The sequence below is a fragment of the Sus scrofa genome, chromosome 9 (genome assembly GCF_000003025.6).
Source record: "Sus scrofa isolate TJ Tabasco breed Duroc chromosome 9, Sscrofa11.1, whole genome shotgun sequence".
Classification (NCBI taxonomy): domain Eukaryota; kingdom Metazoa; phylum Chordata; class Mammalia; order Artiodactyla; family Suidae; genus Sus; species Sus scrofa.
In genome coordinates, this window is record NC_010451.4 from 8490763 (window position 1) to 8508637 (window position 17875).

The following is a 17875-nucleotide window of genomic DNA, read 5'->3' on the forward strand; positions in this document are numbered from 1 at the left end:
CGAACTGTTGGGGTTCAAGTTTATCCTGTAACTTACTGCGTCGATGCTCTAAGAACATCTTCTTTCATAGAGGGATGAACTTCTTCCAACAACATGCTAGTATCTGGGCTTGATTTCATTGCAGAAATCACCATAGCATTACGGAGTTTATTGCCTTGTTCTAACAGAGCTGAAGAGGGCAAAAGCAGAACACAGAAAATCTAAAATCCAACGGAGTCACTTGCAATATTTAGCACCTTTCCTTCTATCACAGGCCTCACCACGGGGTACTGCAGTGGCTTCCTTGTCTGTCTTTCCCACTAGCTTGCGAATTCCTCGAGGACATTCACTTTAAAATAAATGTTTCCTAAGCTTCAATTATGCGGACTGTTTTCGATGTTGGCCTCACAGCAGTGAGTGAAGTCTCTTCCGTAGAGAATAACCTCCTTAATGGAGTTGTTACCTATATGTACTGACTATTCCAATTGGTGCTTATACGTAATAAATTTAGTAATACTTACATATTATTTTTATACCTGCGTTTTATTGACCTGCGGTATATCCTTATTGGAAGCTGATCGAAGTCTGCTCACCAAGCTTATTCTGAGCAGCAAGCCTCATGTTCTAGTGATCAACATGAACTATTTTAGTAAGATTATTACTATTCAAGGAACACTAACAACTATACCAACTGGCTAAACTTTTAGGAGCCATAGTGATAATCTCATCCAACTTTTTATATCTATATAGATACATATACATATATATATACTTGTCTTTTTAGGGTCACACCTGAGGCACATAGAGGTTCCCAGGCTAGGGGCTGAATCTGAGTTGTAGCTGCCGACTATGCCACAGGCACAGCAATGCTGGATCTGAGCCGCTTCTGCAACCTACATTGCAGCTCATGACAACGCTGGATCCTTAACCCACTGAGCGAGGCCAGAGATCAAACCGCATCCTCATGGATACTACTCAGATTCGTTTCTACATGACAGGAGCTCCCCAACGTTATATTTTTACGGATGAAGGAAAGAAGGCCAAAACACTTCCATGACGTCTGCAATCATCCATTTGGTGAACAGACAAGTCAGGATGAAGTCTTCTGACTTTTTGATGGGTAAAATTTACCCCTCCCGAGCAGCAGCAAGTAGAGTGCATAACATTTATGGAACTCTTACCACTTCCGGGCACTGCTCCACATATATTACATTATTACATATAGTAATTCATTTAATCCTTTCAACAATTGTCTGAAATAGGAACTACTATTTCCATCATTTTACAGATGAAAAAGTTGAGGCTTAGAGGACAAGTTAGTTTGGCCAAGTTACGCATGCAGTATAACCAGGCTGACTCTACATCCTATGATTTTAACATTTATTGTGTGTGTGTGTATCTATCCACACACACACACACACACACACACACACACATATATAGCCCCACTTTTTCTTAGACGTCTACTTAAAAGCTTAGGACCAGTGGGATTATTTCAAGGAACAATAGGAAGGATTATTATTTTTCTTGAAATTCCTCAGTTGCTTAGAAGGTAAGTGATACTACATACCAAGCACCTGTCTATCTTGGTCTAGATTTTATAGTTTCTAAAATAAAGAAGATAGGATAGTCAGCCCAAGGGAAAAAAAAAAAGGCCAAACAGATCCATAAACACTCAACATTTGTTGTATAAGGAGTTCAAAATACAGCTTAAAAACTAAAAAACAGAAACCCTGTAGCAAAACAACCCCCTGAAATAATCGTATGTTCAATGTATATAGTTTCCCAGATGGAGAATTTAAGCTTGGCCTGACCACCCTTGAATTAAGGTCTATTATGTTACCCCTAATGAGAATCAGCCTATAGATTACCTGCTATAAGCAGAAAACCCAACCATACCTTATTGAACTTCTGATCTGCAGAACTGTGGCTAATAAATGACTGTTTTTTTAAACCATTAAGTTTGTGGTAACTTGTTACGCAGCAATAGAAAACTAATATTCTCACTAATGCCACTACCTCCAAATAATGACTAACATTCTGATACACTCCTTATAGTTTTTAATTTTTTTTTTTTGCTTTTTAGGGCCACACCTGCAGGCTAGGGGTTCCCAGGCTAGGGGCTGAATAGGAGCTGTAGCTGCTGGCTTACACCACAACCATGGCAATGCAGGATCCGAGCTGTGTCTGTGACCTACACCACAGCTCATGGCAATGCCAGATCCTTAACCCACTGAGCAAGGTCGGGGATTGAACCTGCGTCCTCATGGATGCTAGTCAGATTCGTTAACCGCTGAGCCATGATGGGAACTCCTCCTTATAGCTTTTTAATCTATGCATACATATACCTATATATGTATGTGTATATATAAAGTTTATTTTGCAAAAATGTTATATTATGTATACTATTTTCATGAATGCTTTACGCATTAACTTTTTCCTATGTAAAAACTGGTATATGACATTCCATTCAGAATTCACTGTAGGCATTTTTGTTTTCATTTAACAAAATCTCATTTGGAGAACAGCAAAAATTAACACAGCACTGCAAATCAACTATACTTCAATAAATTTTTTTTTTTAATTAAAAAAAAAAATCTCTTGCAGAGTTCCTTGGAGTGGCCTAGGGGTTAAGGATCTGGCATTATCACTGCTGTGGTTTAGGTTACTGCTGTGGCATGGATTCAATCCCTGGCCCAGGAACTTCTATATGCCACAAACATGGCTAAAACAAACAAACAAACAAACGAACAAAACCTCACTGGAATTCAGCCAGAAAATGGCTGTCTTGTTTATTCAATGAGAAAGGGTCGGGAAACCTTGTTTGCCAGTCTTAAAAATTTGATTAAAAAAGCTTGCTATGTGCAGTTCCCGTCATGGCTCAGTGGTCAACGGATCTGACTAGGAACCATGAGGTTTTGGGTTCGATCCCTGGCCTTGCTCAGTGGGTTAAGGATCCGGTGTTGCTGTGAGCCATGGTCACAGATGCAGCTCGGATCCCACGTTGGCTGTGGCTGTGGCGTAGGCTGGTAGCTACAGCTCCATTTACCCCTAGCCTTTGAACCTCCATATGCTGCGCGGCCCTAAAAAGACAGGACAAAAAAAAAAAAAAAGTTTGCTATGTGACAAGAAACCCTTTTCCTTTTAGTTTTCATTACTACTTTACTTAATTTGATACTGCTTAAAGTTTTTTAATGAGGTGGGCCCACTCAATAAGTGCTTTATGAATAAAACAGCTACCGGCAAGCAGTGTCAATAATAAGCTTCATTTGATTTCAGGGCCACATAGAAAAACAGTTTTTCCATTGATACCCCAAACATCTCTGGAGATAACAGCCTTGGTACTTTATGATTTACCCATACCCAATATTTTAAATTCCTTAAACACAATACTTCCTTTGTGCTCTCAAGTTCTAGGTGTTTTTTTCCATCAAAAAATTATGCAGTATTAACACCATTTATCTCACCCAATCAACTCTGAGATGAGGGACTAGCTTTTGTCGGGCTTTGTATCCTCGGTGCCTGGTATGGAGCATTCATTTGATCAAATGTTTTAATAAATACTTCCGCTATTGCATACACCACACATAATTGTACTGTATTTGCTTCAGAAATGAAGTTGTTAAGGTCAGGGACTGTTTTTTATGTGTTATAGAAATCCCAATACTCAAAACAGTGGCTGACCCAAAATAGGCACTCAAACGGTACCTGCTGAATTGAATTAAGCTTAAAGTTGTCACCCCGTTAAATGATGGGGATGGTAGTATTTTAAGAGTGACTTCATTAGTTATTAACATCCGACTAGGAACAGGTACTTAAGATTTTTTTTTTTCTTTTTACAGCCACACTTGTGGCATGGAAGTTCCCAGCTGGGGTCAAATTGGAGCTGCAGCTGCTGCCTATGCCACAGCCGTGGCCACACCAGATCCAAGCTGCATCTGTGACCTACACTGCAGCTTGTGGCAACACCAGATCCTTAACCCCCTGATCGAGGCCAGGGATCCCCACAGAGACAACATCGGGTCCTTCACCCACTGAACCGTAACAGGAACTCGTAAGATATTTTCAATAGCAGGTTTTAAAAAGAAGTAAACATTAAAGACAACAAGTAGGACAAATGTGAACAAGAGTGGTCCATTCACTGGCCTCCAAGTGATTTCTTACTTGAAATAGCCATTTTTAGAAAGTCTCTAGAGTCTACGGCATGTCAACGATAACACCTTGTACTCCCTTCTTGAGAAGAAGCTGCAGTAAAAGAGCTGTCTGGCAATCTTCCTGCACCTCAACTCAATTGTTCCCTGAACACATGGCAATGGCACTCAGGTGAGTTCATGACAAATACGCCCCTTGTTTATTTCCTACATGCCATGGGCACAGGCCCTGCCCAACAGGGAGGTATACCTCTTCTGGCTTTGTTCCTACTCCTTGCTATCTAAACGCCAACTCTTATAAAATAAAACTAGCTGGATGACTAACCCGGCAGTTTCTGCACACTGAATGTTTCCACTGAAACCAATAGTTTTCAGAATGTGCAACAATTTAGTACTAGCCTCTGCACAATGGTACAAGTAAATTCTGACGATGAGACAAAAACCTTACGTGCTTTGAGAAGATGGACTAACATTTTTCTATGATTAAGGCTTTCCTCCCATACCCAGGTTCATTTGAAATGGTTCCTTCCTGAAGCTTACAATGATAAGCACCCAGTAATTATCGAGGAAGTGATGCAGTGGTTCACTAGAGCTGCTCTGAAATCGTAGGGCGTCTGGACGCCATAAAGATTATTTACTTTTATTTGGCTATTTTGTTCAGGTCTTAGTTCTCTTTGCAAGGTGCCTAACAAGCAGAGTCATCCCAATAAACATAGTTTAGTCTCAGTTCACAAATATATACATACCTGAAAGAAGATCCTTGGTCGGGGGGTTGTTTGAAGAAAGAATGCATGAGTCACTGTGACCCTTGGCAACTGTTCTAATTTGAGGCTGGAATTCAGAACTGTTGAGCATGGACACCTGCTTCTGAGGGGCTTTGCTTTTCCAAGTCATAGACTCTAAACTCTGTCCTGAATTAAGATGGTGCTGTGGTCCCAAGGAGGAGTGCTTCGTTGTATCAGAGTTCTCTGCAAAGCACAAGTGGTCCTTTCCCCTGTTTTAAAATGAGGAGAACTTCAGTGGTATGTACCCATCCAGTAATATTCCACGCTGTCAGAGACAGAAAGTGGACCAATGGTTTACAGCAGTGTATCTCAGACTCTGCAGATCTGTTTTTCATCTCCCAAGTGAATACGAATCATAGATGTTTTACCTACCACGGTATGGCTGTGGCTAAAGTAGGACAATGAAATAGAGCTCAGTGCCGAGCCTGTCACAAAGTGAATGCTTCGTAATTATTTAGAATCAAAATCTATTTCTCTTACTACATTCCATTTCACAAAACACTGCCTTCTGCCTCTTTTCCTTCACATACATCTGTCATGCATCTGTGTATGACGTGCACACTTATTTACTTGTGTGTTGGCTTCCTGACTAGATGGTGAGCAGTCCTCAAAAACTGGAACTGTGTCTTATTCATTTCTAAGCCTGGCACCTGGTATTGCACAGGAACACAGCGGGCACTTAACACTACCATTCGTCTTTTACGCAACCCCAAGTGAAAGACAGAAAACACGAGCACAGTGGGAGCTGGCTGACCGACGGACTGGTATCCGGTGTGGTAATTACCTTGGAGTGGTTGATCTACTGCTGTTGGCTGCTTCTTTTCCATCAGTTTTGGTGGTAGGGATCCTATGAGGCCTTGACGGAACAAGAAACTGAGTATTGCTTGCCTTGGGATATTCTCTGACTCCCTGCTCAGATAAAAGGACATTTTCTGTCACGTCAGCGGTAGGAAGAGGATTGTAGCTGTCGTAAGTTTCTGACAAAGGCTCCAGGGCAAGAGAAACCTAGAAGAGGCACATAATATATCAGAAGTTTTCTTTAGCAGTGAGTAATTTTTTTTTGTCTTTTTGACTTTTCTAGGCCCGCCTCCTGCGGCATATGGAGGTTCCCAGGCTAGGGGTCTAATCAGAGCTGTAGCCACTAGCCTATGCCAGAGACACAGCAACGCAGGATTTGAGCTGCATATGCGACCTATACCACAGTTCAAGGCAATGCCAGATCCTTAACCCACTGAGCGAGGCCAGGGATTGAACCCACAACCTCATGGTTCCTCGTCAGATTCAGTAACCACTGAGCCATGACGGGAACTCCAGCAGTGAGTAATCTTGAGTCTCCCTACCTAATATAAATTAATGGCCCCTATTCCTCAGGATCAAGTTCAAATTCCTGCCCACCTCAGAAGTCTCCTCTCTCAGGGTGCTCCCTTCCTGCATCTGTCTCCTAGACATACCAATTACTTCGAGTTTCCTAAATGTACCCTGTATTTCATTCCCTCATGCCTCTGTACATGCAAATTCCCTCCAGCATTACTTCCTCTGTGAAACCTTCTTTCTATCTAAGCAGAGATGTTATGGCCACTCTCGTTTCTATTTACTCTGTATTTATAAAACCACCATTTACTGACCACTTATAACAGGCCGGAAACTGTGCTAAGGTCCTCAAACACAGAAGCTGATGGGATGATACACCTCTGTCAGGGAAGTCTATCCTGATTAGAAGATTAAAAATAAAATAAAAACAGAGGCTTCGAAGCCTCTGTGTGTGTACTTTGTTTATCCATCATCCTGGTTAGATTACGAATTCCTTGAAAGCCATGGACCGTCTTACTCGTTTTTCTGTAGGCCAAGCAGCAGAGGACACAGTTAGGGTACAAGTCAAGTGTGCCTAATGGTGCCTGACGGTCTGACAAATCAAAGCATGACTTAGCACTCACTGCATCCTTACTGCTAATTATTTGAGAAAAATAAGGCCCTAGTTCTATGCTGGGAGAGAGGCAGGATGAAGAGAGAGGAACATTAAGATGCAAAGTAAATCACTTGAAGTTTCCTTTTATCGCCTCACTCTCCTGAGTTCAGGCTCTCTACGAAAAGGCTCTTTCGCCCTCTGAAAAGCCCAATGGAGACAAGCATAATGAAGGAATAGAGAATAAAACAGAACCCAAACCAGAACTCTGGAGAAGAAATGGAAGAATGCTCCAAAAGAACAGAAGAGTGATGCTCAGAGTTCAGTTACAAGGACAGGAAAGCAGAAGGAATTGTTTAAGCAGCCAGGGAGTCTCTCATAATGATGAATGGCCAAGACAAAAATGAAAGGCTGCAGTTACATATTTGAAGAAGTTTCTGGGAAGATCAGTGGAATAATTTGTGTGGAGAAACTGCCAAGGCACAGACTCAATAAACACACTTGGGCCTTGAGGAGAATTTTGTTCATGAACCCGGTGGCATAAAGTCCTTTAAATCCATTCATCTTCAAGATTTTCTACAAAGGACCAGACTGCAACAGGACAAATACTTTGTGCAGTGATGGCTCTAAGAGTTATCCCGTGAAATCCTAGCTGCCCAAGTAGAAGTGCCATTCATCACTTGCCCAAAGACTGCCACTGTATTCCAGACACACAGTGGCTGCCTCCCCGGCCTTAATGATGACCTGCTGCCTGGCCAGAGTCTTGTGTCCCCCAAACCCCACCTGCCCAAGCAAATCTGAGTAGTCACAAAACAGCTGAAAGGCCTTTGCTGCCTGTGGGTCCTGGGGAAAAAGAAAGTCCCGGCACCTGCCACGCCCACCTCACAATCAAAATATTAAGTGCTGCCTAACTTCTCTGCTCAGTTAACAAATAAGAGTTGATACTAGTTAAGTGCCAGGCTGGGTGCTACCTGCCTGAGGCCCAGATGAATAAAACCTGGAACCTGACCCAGAGGATCACAGTATCTTGCAGGAGAATTTAAAAAGATGTAATTTTACATAAAATGGTGAGTTTTGAGATGAGGACGTGCACTGGGTGCTGTGTGGGGAACAGGTGAGGAAGGAATACGAGAGATGGTTTCCAGGAGTGCAGAAGAAACACCTGAGTTCAGAATCTTCGATATGAACGAGCAGTAAGGTTGAGGGGGACTGAGGCAGAGGGAAGAGCACGAGTCAGACTTCGCAGGTGTAAGACACAGTATCGTTCCAGCAGTTTCTGCCAGTCCAAGGGGTTTCCCCTCCTGAGCCCTCTGCTTCCATATAATGTGCCCAATATACTGCATCCCCTCCCGGATCCTCCCTCCCGTCCACAGGAGGCAGGTTCCTCCCCAGGCACGGTTCACCCTTGTGCTCACTCCTCCACCAATCCCTTCCCTGAGCCCTGCAGAAATTCTGTTTTATACAAACTACCTTACCACTTCAACTGCATAGTTCTTTCTTAAAACGTCCCCAGCTCCCCAAAGTCCTCTCCAGTGGAAACCACTACTTTACTGGCCAGGAGGCGGCAAAGTGACTTATTCCCTATGGGGCTGGCCCCAGACCGCCATTCTACCCCTCGAATACATCACATCTCTTCTGAATTCCATGCCATCCACGACTCCCGTGACCATGCCATATGATTCACGTGTCTGTAATGTGACAACCTGAAGCGGACACATCAGTTCTTCTCCCTTTAGCACTAAGCTGCCCACGATGAACTACTACACTATAACAGGCATCAGTGTTGGAGAGAGCCTATGAGTATGTCTATTTTTCAGACTTATGCTGCTCATACAGCATTTACTTAAAAAGTGTTTAACAATGCTTAAAAAAAGACTTTCTATAAAAATTTCAATTTCTGACTTCTCCTGGAAAGTCAAAAGATCCAGCAATGCTGGGTCCCCATCCCAACGTGGCAAAAATTCGCTGGAGGAGGCTAGTACCTTCGGTCAGGGTATGTGCTCCGGTTTGCAAAGTCCTCAGCAGTGATGACTCTTGTTTTTCACCACATTTGATCTATTTTTTAAAAATTGTATCTTCTTCCAGTAAAACAAACATTTTTGTATATATACATGCCTATGAATTTTAACCTGTTTAGATGCACACAGCCATTGCCATAATCAAGACAGGGAACTCCATCACGCCCCAAAACTCCCTGGTGTTACCCCTCTGAAGTCACACCTTCTCACCTCCACCCTCCAGCAACAGCTGAGTTGATAAAACTCAATTTCCATTCACGATAAAATCTCACAGAAAACTTGGACTTCCTCACTGAAAAAGGGTATCTATGAAAAATCTGCATCTGACATCATGTTTAACAGTAAAAAGACCAAACGAAGGCTTTCCTCCCACAAACAGGAACAAGCAAGGATATCGGCTTTGTTTCGTCCAAGGCAAAAGAATGAAAATTCTGTAATATCCAAACAATGGAACTCAACTCTGCAAAATTGGCTTCTTCCAGTTATTCCATTAACATTTCTTGGGGAGGATTCCTAAGATGGTAGAGTAGTAGGACAGAAAGTTCACCTACTCCTACAGATACATCAAAACGCCTCTACCGGAGTTCCCGTCGTGGTGCAGTGGAAACGAATCCGACTAGGAACCACGAGGTTGCGGGTTCAATCCCTGCCCTCGCTCAATGGGTTAAGGATCTGGCATTGCCGTGGCTGTGGTGTAGGTCAGCAGTTGTAGCTCTGATTAGACCCCTAGCCTGGGAATCTCCATATGCTGCCAGGGTGCAGCCCTAAAAAGCAAAAAATTAAAAAAAAAAAAATTAAAAAAAAAATGCCTCTACCTGTACAGTGATTTGCACAGATGTTTTCAGTTTTCCTTGGTATGTACCTAGGATTAGAACGGTGATCATATGGTAACAGAACCACTGGACTGTCTCCTAAGGCGGCTGCATCACGTTTTCCTCCATATTTAAATGTTAGTTGGTACAATAATACTTGTGCGCTTTTTCTTTAAATGTCATTGGGTCTACTGGAGAATCGTTTTGATAAAACTGGAGGTTCCCCCAAATGTGGGAAACTCCTCCGCATAATTTGTGGTAGTGGGGGGCTGCGTTCGTGCTTTCCCGACACTGCTGTTTAAAAATACAGACAACGGATGGGAGTTCCTGATGTGGCTCAGGGGTTAACGGACCAGAGGAGCATCTGTGAGGACTCGGGTTCTATCCCTGGCCTCACTCAGTGGGTTAAGGATCTGGCATTGCCGTGAGTTGCGGTGTATCTCATAGACTGGGCTTGGATCTGATGTTGCTGAGGGGTGCGGCGCTCAAAAGATAAAATAAAATAAAGCAAAAAATAAACACATAAGTAAGTAAATAAAATGAAACATTTCTTAACTTGTGTGAGAAGCCATTTATTTGTGTGTTTTTATTTATTTGCTTTTTAGGGTCACCCCCACGGCACATGGAGGTTCCCAGGCTAGGGGTTGAATCCGAGCTACAGCTGCCGGCCTATACCACAGCTCACAGCAACGCTGGATCCTTAACCCACTGAGCGAGGCCAGGGATTGAACCTGCATCCTCATGTATACTAGTCAGATTTGTTAACTGCTGAGCCACGACGGGAATTCCCCAATGGGTGTTTACTGAATGGTTATTTTTATATCTTACACATCTAAGATATCTTTTGGTATATCTATCTCTATTTAATAAAAACATAAACATTAAATGAAATAAAAGTACAGTGCCTAACATGAAGTAGGCATGCATATGACAAATGTTGATTAAAAAAGTTATCAGCATGAATCCCTCCAATGTTGTCCATCTCAAAATGTTTCTCCTCTTCCCTTATGGCTATAGTTCCACCATTCCAAAGGCAATCCCTATCAGCTGTGTTTATGATAGAAATTCATTCCTGGAGTTCCTGTCGTAGCTCAGCAGAAAGAAATCCGACCAGGAACCAGGCAGTGGCGGGTTTGATCCCTGGCCTTGCTCAATGGGTTAAGGATCTGGTGTTGCCGTGAGCTGTGGTGTGGGTCACAAGCGCAGCTCGGATCTGATGTTGCTCCGCTGGGAACCTCCATATGCCATGGGTGCGGCCCTAAAAAGCAAAAAAAAAAACCCAAACAAACAAACAAAAAAAGAAATTAAGAAAGAAATTCATTCCCATCTAATGCTCTTCATGACCTGACTGGCTCAATTATCCTATTTTCAATCTCTTTCTTCACTTGCTTTCTCGGTCTACAAAGCAGACCTTCTATACTCGAAAAAAAGGTCAGCAAACTCATTCGGCAGAGGGGCAAAGAGTAAATATTTCGGGCTTTATTGCACATTCTTCTTTTTTTAAATGACGCTTTAAAAATGGTAATGGTAAAAACCATTTTCATTTGGAAGGCCAGATTTGATTTACTGGGCAAAGTTTGCCAACCTCTGTTCTCAATTCTCTACCTATCATCCACATTCCTCTCTTCAGTTCGAGTACATTTGGCCTGTCCCTGTCATGCATCTAAGTGCCATGCTAAGTGTTTCCGTATTTTTTCACATCCTCTAATCCCCATAAGAGTGTTACGAGGTACAAATGTTACTATCCTCCTTTTACAGAAGAGGATACAGATCAACACCAGAAATGCTTTCATCACCAATTTCTCTATATCCAAATCTGGTGCTATTTTCTTTAGATCACATCACCTCTCCCTCTCTTCACTGCCATTACCTGAAAAACAGAACTCTCCATTATTTTTCCTTCCTCGCTGTAATTACTTATTCCATAATCTTCTAAAATCTAACCTCTGCCTCCAAGGTTTTATCAACAGATCCAATGACATTTACACAAAAAAAAACACAAGTATTATTGTATCAACTAACATTTAAATAAGGAGGAAAAAATGATGCAGCCGCCTTAGAAAACAGTCCAGGAGTTCCTCACAGTTAAACGTAGTTACCATATGATCACCATTCTAATCCTAGGTACCTACCAAGGAACACTGAAAACATCTGTTCACAAAAACCTTGCATGCAAGTGTTCAGAGCATTATTCACGATAGAAAAGTGGAAACAACCCAAATGTCCACCAAGCGAAGAATGGTTACACATGTGCTATATCCATACGATGGAATGTTATTCAGCTATAATAAAGGAGATTCATGCCACGACATGGATGAACCTCGAAAACTTACGCTAAGTGAAAGAAGTCAGATACAAAAGGCCGCATATTATATCACATCATTTATACGTAATGTCCGGAATTGGCAAATATACAGAGACAGAAAGTAGAGGAGCTCCTGCTGTGGTTCAGCGGTTATGAACCCAACTAGTATCCATGAGGATGCGGGTTCCATCCCTTGCTCAGTGGGTTAAAGGATCTGGCGTTACTATGAGCTGCGGTGTTGGTCGCAGATGTGGTTTGGATCTGGGGTCACTGCGGCTGTGGTGCAGGCCGGCAGCTGCAGCTCCGATTTGACCCCTGGCTGGGAACCTCCATATGCTGCAGGTCTGGAGGTAAATTAGTGGAGCTGGTGAAAGGGAAAAAGGGGAATGACTGCTAATGGGTATAATGTTTCCTTCTGAGGTGAAAAAATGCTCTGGAATTAGATAATAGGGATGGTTGTACTAACTTGTGAATATATTAAAAACTACTGAACTGTATAGTTTAAACGGGTGAATTTAATTCTCTTTTGTCATTGATCCAAAACAGTTCTTCTGTGTTGCTACACAGTAACTGCGTAACCTTATCTTTTACGGAAACAAACTATTCTGCTAATAGACTATGATTTTAATATTGTTGAATAAACCGTTTTCATTTTTCAATATTAGAAGTTTATTCCCATAACCACTCCTAAGCATATTACTTCCCTCTTTTTATTAAAATTCATTAAGATAAGTCCTTGGAGATAGAATTACTGAGGTAAATGATAATTTTCATGGCTCTTGAAACATAACATCAAACTTTTTTTAGGTTTGATGTAAATTTATACCATTATCAGAAAAGTAGGAGTAAACCAGTCTGATTTCACCATGAAGGTACCACTATATGGTGTTGCTATTTTTTAATATATTATAAATTAGAAATACAATAGAATATAGAAAACGTTAAAGTCCTTTCCCTTAGATAAATGTATTTCTAGACTTGATTCTCGTCCTTTGACACAATTATGTGCTTGTGGTTTTAGAACAGGTTCTTACATCTGGTAATGTTATATGTTCTTCCCTCATATTTTCAGAACTATTTCTCACATCCCGTTTAAATATCTATACATATTTTAGAACCGATTTGACAAGGTGTAAAACTCACGAAATTTCTAAAGGATTTGAATACTCGGAATTCTCTAGGAAGAAGTAGTCTCCCTCCAAAGGGGACGGTTCTATGTTCTTTCTCACCATCCTGCACTTATCTATGGTGTACGTGGATCACGCCGGGTTCTACTCGTTACTCTCTTCTATTTCCACCTACCTGACTGTGAAAAACTAAATAAAAGGACCACCTCTTATATCTATATCCTACATTACTGGCCCATAACAGCAAATCAAAAAAAAAATGTAGGCTGAACCAATGAATGAACATCAAAGATACTGCTTAGATGAGTCAAAAATTAGTGCTTGGCATTATGTCAAGAGCTATGGCAAAAACAACGTAGAAAAAGTTGTCCTGTCTCTCAGAGAATCTAGAAACTAAAAGGAAGGAAAATTAAAGGGAAAGTATACATACATAATTTTGGAGACGATGTAGGATTGTTACTGAACAATGATTACGTAATTCATGTTACTGTGAATGGATTAAAGAGTACAGAGAAGAATGAGCGCCGCAGTAGGAGCTGCGAAGGATGCTTGGAGCTTGAGCTGGGCAGCAAAGCACTACGAGGATGTGGATAGGAGTTCCCACTGTGGCACAGTGGAAACGAATCCGACGAGGAACAATGAGGTTGCGGGTCTGATCCCTGGCCTCGCACAGTGGGTTAAGGCTCTGGCATTGCTGTGAGCTATGGTGTAGGTTGCAGAAGTGGCTTGGATCCTGTGTTGCTGTGGCAGTGGTGTAGGCCGGCAACTGTAGCTCCGATTGGACCCCTAGCCTGGGAATCTCCGTATGCTGTGGGTGTGACCCTAAAAAGACAAAAGAAAAAAGAAAAAAAAAAAAAAAAAAAGGAGGATATGGATAAATGGGAAGTAAGCGCATAAAAGTCTCTGAGTAAAAACATGAACGAAGGCATGAAGTGGGAATGTGCATGGTGTATGGCAATCACGGGCCTACCCATTCTACAAACACATTCGACTCTTTGTGTCTCAAAAGTTTTATTCTAGGTAGCAAAGAATTATATTTTTACCTGGAGTTCTCCAAGTTTCTTAGATGTTGGTGAAACGATGGCAAAAAATCCACTGATGTGATGGGTTGGAGAGAGCTGGGCTAGTCCACTGATCTGAACTCTCCCAACTGGAAGATGTTCGAGTTTGGTGATCACCTCCAGAACCAGCACAGCCATATCTAATCACAAACATTAAAACATGGGCAGATATTAGTTTTTTGGGGGGAAGGGGGCAGAGAGGTATACATTATCAAGTTTCTTTACTTAAAAAACTCATTTTATTTTCAAATAAACTACACTTATCATATTATATCATTTGGGGGTGGGGGAGAGTGAACCCAAGATCAAAAGAACAACAAAGTTTTAGAGAAGAATAATGACAAATACCTCATATGGAAAAAAACTTACATAAAAATATCAAGTGTTTGATAAGGGAAATATCTTTAAAAGAGGGTTTTTTTTTTCTTTTCTTTTTACACATTTGGCAAGTACTCAGGCTTTGGTTTTGACATAAAAAAGCAACAATTAGTAGTTTTAAAATTCTGACCATTTCTAACTTTGAACTAGACAAAGGGCTTCTCCTGTATAGACGCATGGGTCGGTCGCTGCTTCCCAGGAGTATTTTATTGCTTACTCCTCAGTTACATCTGGAGCACTGAAATGCTGCGAGCACTCAGAACTACGAGGAATGGAGATAACGCCTTAAGTGTATTCTTCAACTGGTTCCTTAGACTTAACGTCTTCATGGTCCTAATTTATACCAGGAGATGTACAACGCGTGCATATGCAATCTGGGATTATTTCAGGGCAGTATAACTTCTGAATGTTTTCTTCCAAGCTTGAGAAAATGGTTCATTTTCACCATGTGCGCAATACTGTAGTGAAAAGCGCACTGGATTTATAACTAGAAGACTTATGATTGTGCTGTGGCTCCAATGTTCACAAGCTAGTTCCGCGGAGGCCACAGCTGTCTATAAAACAGGCATCATGATATCCGCATCGCAGCTGTGTGGGGAACAGGAGGGCTGTGAGTGGAACACACAGCACAGGATCCCTCTCGCACAGCGTTGCTGAATGGTTGTTATATGACCTTCGGCAAATTAACACATCACAGGCCCTGTCTTACATACTCATGAGGTTACCTGAAAATTCTATGAGCTAATAGATGTAAAAGTGCTTTGTAGACGATAACACACATCCATAGAATGGGGAAATGTACCAACATTTGTTAGCTATTTACTAACAGCCAGGCTCGCTTACGTCTATTTCATTTTTTAAAATAAATCTATGATACAGCTGTTTCTGTCCCCATTAGAGGATAACACGGAGGCTCAGAGAGGTCGTGTAACACTAGTTCACCCGCATTTAAAGTGACAAAACTGGGCTAACACTCAGTTCCGTTCAACTATAAAGCCCATGACACCAGGCTGCTTCATTATTTACTACCTCTAGGGAGAAAAAACTTCATTCCTAAAAGACTGCTGACCTCTATCCTTCACTTTTGCTTTTGCGGTGGAATTAGAATCCTTACTGTCCAGCAGTCTTCCTCCTCCCATTGCCTTTCATATTCCTTCTAAATGAATCCTATCTGATTAAAGAGAGGCAAAAATTAAGTTAGAAGGGTCAGGGAAGTATCATAATTTTTCAGTTTCTACTCTAACCTTCCCATGCTCCAGACATTTTCAAGGCTGCTACTTCCTGTAAAGAGATAAAGGGCAGAGGAGGAAAGATAGAAGAAAGTTTGAGGCATACCTTAGAATCCTGTATTTCCTGGGCAGTATGCATAGCACAAACATTACTGATCTTGCAGTCACAGCACCCTTGAAATTAGGGGTGGTGTTAAAGTGACTTGGCTAAGTCACTTTTAACTCTGAAGCTCAAGTGCAGCACTTCGAAAATGAGTGATACCCACTGCAAATGTACAGAGCCTCAAGGAGGCACTTCCAGGTGGCTTCCTCTTTTTCCTCCTACTGTATTTTCATTTTCATGAAACTAAAAGTTTTTAAAGATTTAAGTTTTTCCATTAACTAAAAAAACCTTTCCGTATTTAACATGTTTTTGTAATTGCCCTAAGTTCGTTTGGAATAAGACGAAGTAGATAAAATGAATAAAAAAAATCCTCCTACCTACTTTACAGAATATTTTTCATATCAAGTAAGATGATGGACTTGAAAGAATTTTATAAAGTATAAAATTCTATACATTTTCACTTGTTCCCATATATTATCTTTATCTGAGGATTTCTTTCTTTTTTTCTTTTTATAGCCATACCCGTGGCACATGGAAGTTCCCAGGCTGGTGGTTGAATCGAGCTGCAGATGTCGGCCTACACCACAGCAACATACAATCCGAACCGTGTCTGTGACCTACACCACAGCTCACGGCAATATTGGACCCTTAACCCACTGAGCGGGGCCAGGGATCAAACCTGCACCCTCATGGATACTAGTTGGGTTTCTCAACCTGCTAAGCCACAGTGGGGCCTCCATGATTTTTTTGGCAGCACTCACAGCATGCAGAAGTTCCTGGGCCAAGGACTGAATCTGAGCCACGATAATGACAATGCCAAATTCTTAACCACTAGGCCATCCAAGAACTCCCTGAGGATTTAATATAATCCAATTATTGCCTCCCTCTTTCCAGCCTGGAAAGATTTATGTTTTATGCTAATGACAACATATTCATTAGGTTATCCATTTTATTTTCTTTTATATGAACTATGCAAACAAAAGAGTACATAAAAGAATAACAATAAGGAGTTCCTGTGATGGCTCAGCGGAAACCTGACTAGCATCCATGAGGATGTAGGTTCAATACTTGGCCTTGCTCAGTGGGTTAAGGATCCAAAGCTGCCGTGGAGCCGTGCTGTAGGTGGCAGATGCGGCTCAGATCCTATGTTGCTGTGGCTGTGGCGTAGGCCGGCAGCTACAGCTCAGATTGGACCCCTAGCCTGGGAACCTCCATATGCCGTGGGTGCGACCCTAAAAAGAAAAAAAAAAAAAAAAAAAAAAAAAGAGTAACAACAAAACAAATGGCTGCCACATAGCTCAAGAAACAGTTATGCTTTTTCCAAGTTTTCGGCTAGAGCACGCTCTCGTGTAAACTTACGTCTGACCTCTTGTGTCTTCATTTTCTTTTTTTTATTTATTTTTTTATTTTTATTTTTTTACTTTTTTTTATTACTCAAATGAATTTATCACATCTGTAGTTGTATAATGATCATAACAATCTAATTTCACATTGTGTCTTCATTTTCTAACAGGCATATTATACTCAGGTCCAGAGCTGGGCCATCGCCCATCTGTTTCCTATTCAAATCCTATCTTCTTCAGGGGTTTTTTCCCTAACTAGAATCATGCAATTCTAGTCCTGGCCCATTTGCTTGTTAATCCTTCAATTTACTAACGGGATAATTAAGGCCCAGGGAGATGAAACAGCTGCTCAAAGTTAAGCAGAAAGGCAGTGCAGAATAGAGGCAGGGTTTACGTTTAGGTTTATAGTACGTAGAATATCTCTGGGTATCTTTTAACAGCTCTAATCACTTTCCACCTACTACAGTTAACTACTGTACTAGTCACTTCTGTGTGAGTTTAGTTAGAATTAGACACCATTCTGATTAAATTTTTGGATTCATTTTTGGACTCTCCACAGTGCCTAGCACAATGTCTAACACAAACTAAATGCTCAATGTACATTTTGTGAATAACTGAAGTCTTTGTTCTCTGTATTTTGATGTCTTCAAACTTTTCTTCTGGGAAGAATGTCAAGTTAAG

General features: G+C 41.4%; 1 protein-coding gene across 1 annotated transcript in view; it reads right to left on the reverse strand.

Annotated features, from left to right (window-relative positions):
- C2CD3 (C2 calcium dependent domain containing 3) overlaps nucleotides 1–17875 on the reverse strand; it is a 119234-nt gene that overhangs the window by 97153 nt on the left and 4206 nt on the right. The window contains 4 exon segments of the mRNA XM_021062487.1: nucleotides 37–169; nucleotides 4877–5124; nucleotides 5700–5920; nucleotides 14124–14281. Of these exon segments, the coding sequence (XP_020918146.1) occupies nucleotides 37–169; nucleotides 4877–5124; nucleotides 5700–5920; nucleotides 14124–14281 (760 nt within the window).